This window comes from Setaria italica, chromosome IV (assembly GCF_000263155.2).
Source record: "Setaria italica strain Yugu1 chromosome IV, Setaria_italica_v2.0, whole genome shotgun sequence".
In the NCBI taxonomy this organism is placed as follows: Eukaryota; Viridiplantae; Streptophyta; class Magnoliopsida; order Poales; family Poaceae; genus Setaria; species Setaria italica.
Window position 1 is genome coordinate 13,755,751 of NC_028453.1, and position 6,484 is coordinate 13,762,234.

The following is a 6,484-nucleotide window of genomic DNA, read 5'->3' on the forward strand; positions in this document are numbered from 1 at the left end:
ATCAGGAAGTAGGCGAAGTAGTCGATCAAGCCACTAGGAGGTAGACGATGTAGTTATTCAGGGAGTGAGCAGTCGTGTGAAGACGCTCCCCAAAAACCTGATTGCCCGCTATCCCGTGCAGGACCTTTAGCATGCAATGGCTTCGGAGGCCTGCTCTCACCAGGACTGTGTGCGCAGTGCTAGCAATGGGAATGCAAGGTTGCAGCAAAAAACAGAGAGGGAGAAAGAGAGAGGTCTCATGAGCAGGAGTACCTGAGAGTATTCGTGTTTTGCACCTATGAGAACAAGAGAAGGTGCCGCTCTTATATAGGCTCCATGAGGTGAGATTCATCAAAACTAGATGTCATAGTGTGATGGAAGTTACTAGTAATTTGATGGATATAATGGTCATCAAGCACTAGTAACTCTCGTCACTTTATTGGCTATGTTAATTGAGTGAATCAATTCTCATAAACAACAATAATCATAAATAACAATAATCATCTGTCCTCAACTTCCCATTCAAAATTGACCAATTAGTAACTCCTAGCATTTATCATGGACCTTTTAATTCTTATTTGATTAATTGAAATAAATAGGCCTAACCCAATTAATCCAACAGAATCTTCACGAGGTGGAGCATAAAACTTGTATGTCCATGGATTGAAGACAGTGCAGGCGCCACTGCCATGGTTTTAGCTAAATCTAGAATAACATGATATCGTTATGGTTCACTTACGAGTACTTGCAAAGTTGCCACCATGGTTATGTTAATTCGTGAAATATGTATAACTTCAAAACCCAGTAGAAAAGCACGCATACTTCTAACATAAAAATTAAAAATTAACACATTATTAGTCCCATAGACTGACAGAAATTAACGGGCTACAACCCAGAAGGCCATACCTTTTGCTACAAGCTCCCTTTTTGGTTCATTGATTGATATAACAACATAATCAAAGCAAAGTACTACCTCCAATTCTTTTTAGTCGACGTTTCCGAACAAATAAAAAGGACTGATTGCAGGCAAAACATGTGCCTGAAACGTCAAATATATAACGGAGCGGAGGTAGTACTTAAGTACTAACCAACAAGGTAAAATGTCCGAGGACCAACACGCACACTTACTTCACTATGTTCGCTACATTGAGTTCTTCCGATCTGTCCCATTCCCAACCGCGCCCACCCTCGCCAAGACGCCCCTACTCTCCGCTCTCAGCCGCCGGACGAACTGCAGCAGGCACCAGTCGAGCGCGGCTTCCGGCACGATTGCGAGGAGGCACCGCTGCAGCTGGTGGCTAAGATTGGGGTTGCAGATTGCGCCGTGCCCGATCCAGCGCACCGCCGCGCGGGCGTAGGCGTCCGCTGTTGTCGACAACAGCGGCGAGAGATACCATTTGTCTCGCAGGATGTTCGGTACGATCCTTGTCGCCACGAACATTGGGGCCTGCGATGTGACGATGTTGTTCAGTTCCAAAGATCAAAGGACAAAAAAGTTCCTGCCTACCTTCACATGCACAAGCACATGTAAGCAAGAAAATTTTTACCTGGCACTGCACATCAATCCCTTTGCTCCTATACTCGACGTAAAGGCTCCGGGAGAACACGGCAACGTACCTGCTCAAGATGAACATACGGTGCAGGAGACAGATTAAATTAATAAACTCAGCCAGTTCCGTACGCAATTTCAACATGGCGCGTACGTACTTTTTAGTGGATGCATAGATGGTGTTGAGTGGGAAGGAGGGCATCCCCTCCGACGACGCCGATCCCATGTTCAGTACAGCGCCCCGGCCGCGCTCCACCATCCCTGGCAGGACGGCGGCCGCGACCTCCGTCAGCGCCCACAGGTTCACCCTTACCATCCTCAACCACGCCTCCACGTCGGCCTCGTGAAAGTACGCCAGGAACGGATTCGCCATCCCGGCGTTGTTCACCAGCAACCCGACGTCCAGGCCGTCGATCGCTGCCCGGAGCCGCCGCATCGACTCGTCGCCTGCTACCCAAGACAGAGATCAGCCAGAGTCACCGATTGATTAGTATGCACACGCACGCGTGTTTTGAGGCGGTGTCACCTTGTGGGGTGGCGACGAGCGAGAGGTCGAATACGAGGGTCCTGGTCTTCACGGCGTGGCGCGACCTGATCGTGTCGGAGGTCTCCCGGAGGTTGGCGGCGTCGATGTCGAGGAGGACGAGGTTGAGGCCGCGGCGCGCGAGCTCCAGCGCCACGGACCGGCCGATGCCGGACGTCGGGCCGGTTACCACTGCCCACGCGCCGTACCGGCGGCGGAGGTCCCTCGGCCGGCGCAGGCAGAGGGCGAGGTAGCGGAGGAGGCGGAGCGAGGACACCGCGGCGGTGACGCCGCCGACGAGGGCGAGCAAGAGGAACAACCATTCCGGTGCCGTTCCGGGCATCCTCATCAGCAGCTGTCTTGTCGCTTTGTCCAACTGCTGCGTTTTTCTTTTGGGAGGCCACAACAACCAACTGCGTGCGCTCTTAATCTCCGATGGTCCTTGTATGCTGGTGTGCATTTGTGTGCACGTGCAATTGTGCATCTACACATTGTTGAAACCTATAGTACAGACGATTGCGCGCGACATGATTGCGCGATTGCAGTGTGTAACAATTACTCCGGCTGCTGCCACCAATCAACTGCACAAAATTAAAGCTGGGACACTGACAGGTATATAACTTCAAATGTCTCATAGTCCTACCAATACCATTATATGTTCTTTCAAGCATAGGAACCTCTGATGCTAAAGCATTATTTTAAATATGATAGAGAGTGATATTATTATTCACTTAAGGACGAGTTGGGAGTTGGGGCCTTTGGTTAGGATCATACTACAACAGAGGTGCAACTTTTTCCTAAAACTATTGTGGCTCTTGTCTACAGTTTTATACTTGTTCCTACTACGTATGTTTGATTGCACTGGTAGAAAACTCACCTTCCATCCAACATTTCTGGTTCCGGTTGTCTTTGGACCCGGGACTAAAGGGCTTTTAGTCCTGGATCAAAAGGAGCCCACTGATGGCCACCGACGGGGGACTCTTTAGTCCCGGTTGGTAATATCAACAGGGACTAAAGAGCCCCCTTTAGTCCCGGTTGTAACGACTAGTGGCTCTCAGAAATCTGGCCCCTAGTCCCGGTTTTTAATTCCAACCGGGACTAGGGGGAGGGAGGCTTTTGTCCCGGTTGGTGTTTCCAACTGGGACAAAATCTCCAATCGGGACAAAATCTCCTATAAATTCAGCTTCTTCCTCCCGAGCCCGAGCCACTCAGACCGAGAGCATCGGGCTCCTTCTCCATGGTGAGCAAGCAATCTTAGGGAGGTGCTGCCCGATTTTTTTTCCTCATTTTCGTGGGGATTTCACTCATCCAAAGTGTTGTAAAGGTTAGGTACTTCATCCTTCCTTTATTTATTGTTATTATACTTTTTTTATGCTTTAGAGATAGAGAGAAATGAGGTTTTAGAATGAGGGAGAATGGAGAGGATTTTTATTTATACATGTTTTTGAGCTAGAACTTGATGGATAGCTTGCTTGTTATATATGATTCGTATTAGGTAAAGAACTTGATCAATATTAGGTATGGAAAAAAATAGAGTAAATGTGTTTTTAATATTTAGTCATTGCAATAAAATTAAGGTAAATAAATTGTAGGCGTAAGAAATAGAAATAGCATCATGGAAGTTTTTCATGCATGCGTATAACCTTTTCTGCTAGTTTGTATGATTAGTTTGTAAATAAATTGTAGGTGTAAGAAATAGAATTTGGTCATTGCTACAATTTTTTGAATAGTTTGTATGTTAAATTAGAGTGACATGAAAATTATACCGGTCAACTTAATGCTACAATTGTGGAACAGAACAACAAAGATACACTAATAAAGATTACAAACGCTCCATAGTTGACTTCATGGAGTCAAGAATCCAAAAATAATGGTAGAACAGAAGAACTTCGAGTCCACAAACTTGGGCTGAATATCATAAAAGAATCTTGAAATAGTTTTCCAAATGACTTTTGGAGCCACCTTCTTGTAGTAGAAGTATGGTGACCCAATAGCCTGTTCAGGTAGAGATATGTTCATTGACCTTGACCTATCGGTATTTGGTTGGTTTTGGCTTGCTAAAATTAGCCATGCTCAGTGAATGGATCTTTTACCTAGACAGGCTATTGTGTACCACCATATTTCTGTTATAAGAATGTGACACTCACTCCAAAAGATATTTGGACAATTATTTCAAGATTCCTTTATGATATTCATCCCAAGTTTGTGGACTCGATTATTTATAGTTGTACCATTATATTCTGGTACTGGAGGAGCAGAGGTGACTCTACATAGACTTCGTAGAAGATTGAGTCATGTGCAGAGATGGCTTGGATGGTGAACATTCTGCTATGTTGTATGCTTGTACTTGTTCTTTGATTATGAATAATAATATGCGAAGTGTGATGAGAAATATTTATTTGTATGTGTGATACATAAAGATTAATTGTGCTGTCAATTACCGAATTGATTTGTATGTAATAGTAACTTAGATTATATTTTAATTAAGCGCTACCTGGGCTACACCCGAAAATAACTAGGTCCAAAATTTTGTAGGCTCGCCCCCTAGGCCAATTATTTTGTGGGCCTAAACAAAGTTATGACGTCAGCAGTTGTTCAGCTAAATCTATTAAGAATTGTGCCTAAACCAAGTTATGACGTCAGCAATTATTGCGTTCGGTCCAAGAAGAATTGGGACTAAACCCAATTATGACATTAGCAATTATTGGGCTTGGTCCAAGAAGAATTGGGCCTAAATCAATCTATGATGACAACAATTATTGGGCTCGGCACAATAAGTTGGGCCTAAATAAATCTATGACGATAGCAATTATTAGGCCCGGTCCAACAAGAACTGGACCTAATTCAGTGTATGATGAAACAGTTCGTCACAATCATCATGCCACATCAGACTGTGGTCCAACGTGGCATGCCAGTTTATGATGACATGTGTTCATTCGTTATTATCTTAGCGACGCACCCAAATAAGGAACATAACTAGTCGCGGTTTATGACTCTCGACTAATCATGAAGGGTTTTCATCACTCCTGCGTCATAAATCACGGTTTATGATGCAAAAAACTTGTTTATGACACTTTTTGGTTCGTCACTAGTCGAAACATTTCTTGTAGTGTCTTTTTTGACAATGCACGTGTAAATTCCTTAGTGGTCCACATGTCTTTTTAGTATTGGTCCAAGTGTCATTTTCCAAGTTGTTCCACGCCCATTTTCCTAGAGGTCCACATGACATTTTCTTATAGGTCCACGTGTGAATTTCTGATCTGTCCATATTTCCATTTCTGTTTATGACACGTGTTCTTTTCTGTTTTTCCCACGTGTCAGTTTCCGATTAGTAAACATGTCCATATCATGCATGTTTGTTGATGGTCCTTATCTTGAAATCCGACCGTCAACTACTTTTCAAAATAGTGAAATAACAAAAACAAACTAGAGATAGGAATTTAATACTAACCATTTCCACAAGTTTTGGTGAATCACTATTTATAGTAGATCATGTCTGCATAAGGGGACAAAATGTGCTCAAATAAACAAGAAACACCACTTCAAGGCTATCCTAAGAGAGCACAAGGATCAAGGGCCACAAGACAAACCAGATCAGCCCAATCCAAAGGGGACCACAAGGCCCAACACAGGGATCCACCTAGAGGCCCACCAGAGGAAGGCAGTTGTGAAAGGCAATAACCAGGGGTCCGGTCGACCCTTGGTTCGGCCAAACCTGGATGGTCTCCCCTTGGACCCAGCTTCCACATGGTGCTTCCTCGTTCATCTCCCAAGGCAGTTGGCGAAGATTCCCTAAATATGCCACCCGAGAACCTCCCTTTAGCAGCAATATAAGGAGGAGGAGAGACCCCCTCTCCACACACACCACACCATGCGACAACACACCAAGGCACACAAGAGAAGAGAGGGACTCCACACTAGAGCTACTATAGCATAAGATAGGGAGTGAGTAAGGATGTAGTCCGGAGGAGTGCCGAGTTTGTCGGCAACCTTCCTCTGCTTGTATCTCGTTGGATACGATCCACTTGAGTAAGTATCCAAGTTCGTCTATGGTGGTGAGTTCCTTGGTAAGGCTAAGCTTTTGTTATCATTCTTTTACGGGTTCATTGTTCATCCTTGTGGCGGATGCTCTAGTACAGGACTCCTGATAAAGATGGATAATCCTGATTGATGCTAGAGTAGTAATCGATAGTGTAGATGTGGTGTCTAGGACATATGTTACCTTTTGCTTCATGCTCCACAGTTTGGAGTAAGGTAGGTGGCAAGTGGTGACAGTCCTGTCCGTCCTTTGCAGTCCTCCCTGTTCGGGTACGGAGTAGAGCAAAAGGCCAGAGGCACTTGAGAAACCAAGTGTGATTCAGTGCCCCAAAGTAAACTCTTAGTAACTGAGTTTATCCTCCTAGAATCTCTATCCTTAGACAACCTCGCTATCG

The 6,484-nt window shown here is 44.9% G+C and overlaps 1 protein-coding gene across 1 annotated transcript; it reads right to left on the bottom strand.

Annotated features, from left to right (window-relative positions):
* Positions 1-809: 809 nt before the first annotated feature.
* Positions 810-2,510, bottom strand: LOC101755817 (very-long-chain 3-oxoacyl-CoA reductase 1). Its single transcript, XM_004965218.3, has 4 exons — positions 2,055-2,510; positions 1,687-1,975; positions 1,527-1,596; positions 810-1,426 (listed from the first exon to the last, which is right to left on the bottom strand). Exons 1-4 carry the CDS (start codon positions 2,398-2,400, stop codon positions 1,121-1,123), a joined length of 1,011 nt encoding a protein of 336 aa, XP_004965275.1. The 5' UTR covers positions 2,401-2,510; the 3' UTR covers positions 810-1,120.
* Positions 2,511-6,484: the final 3,974 nt, after the last annotated feature.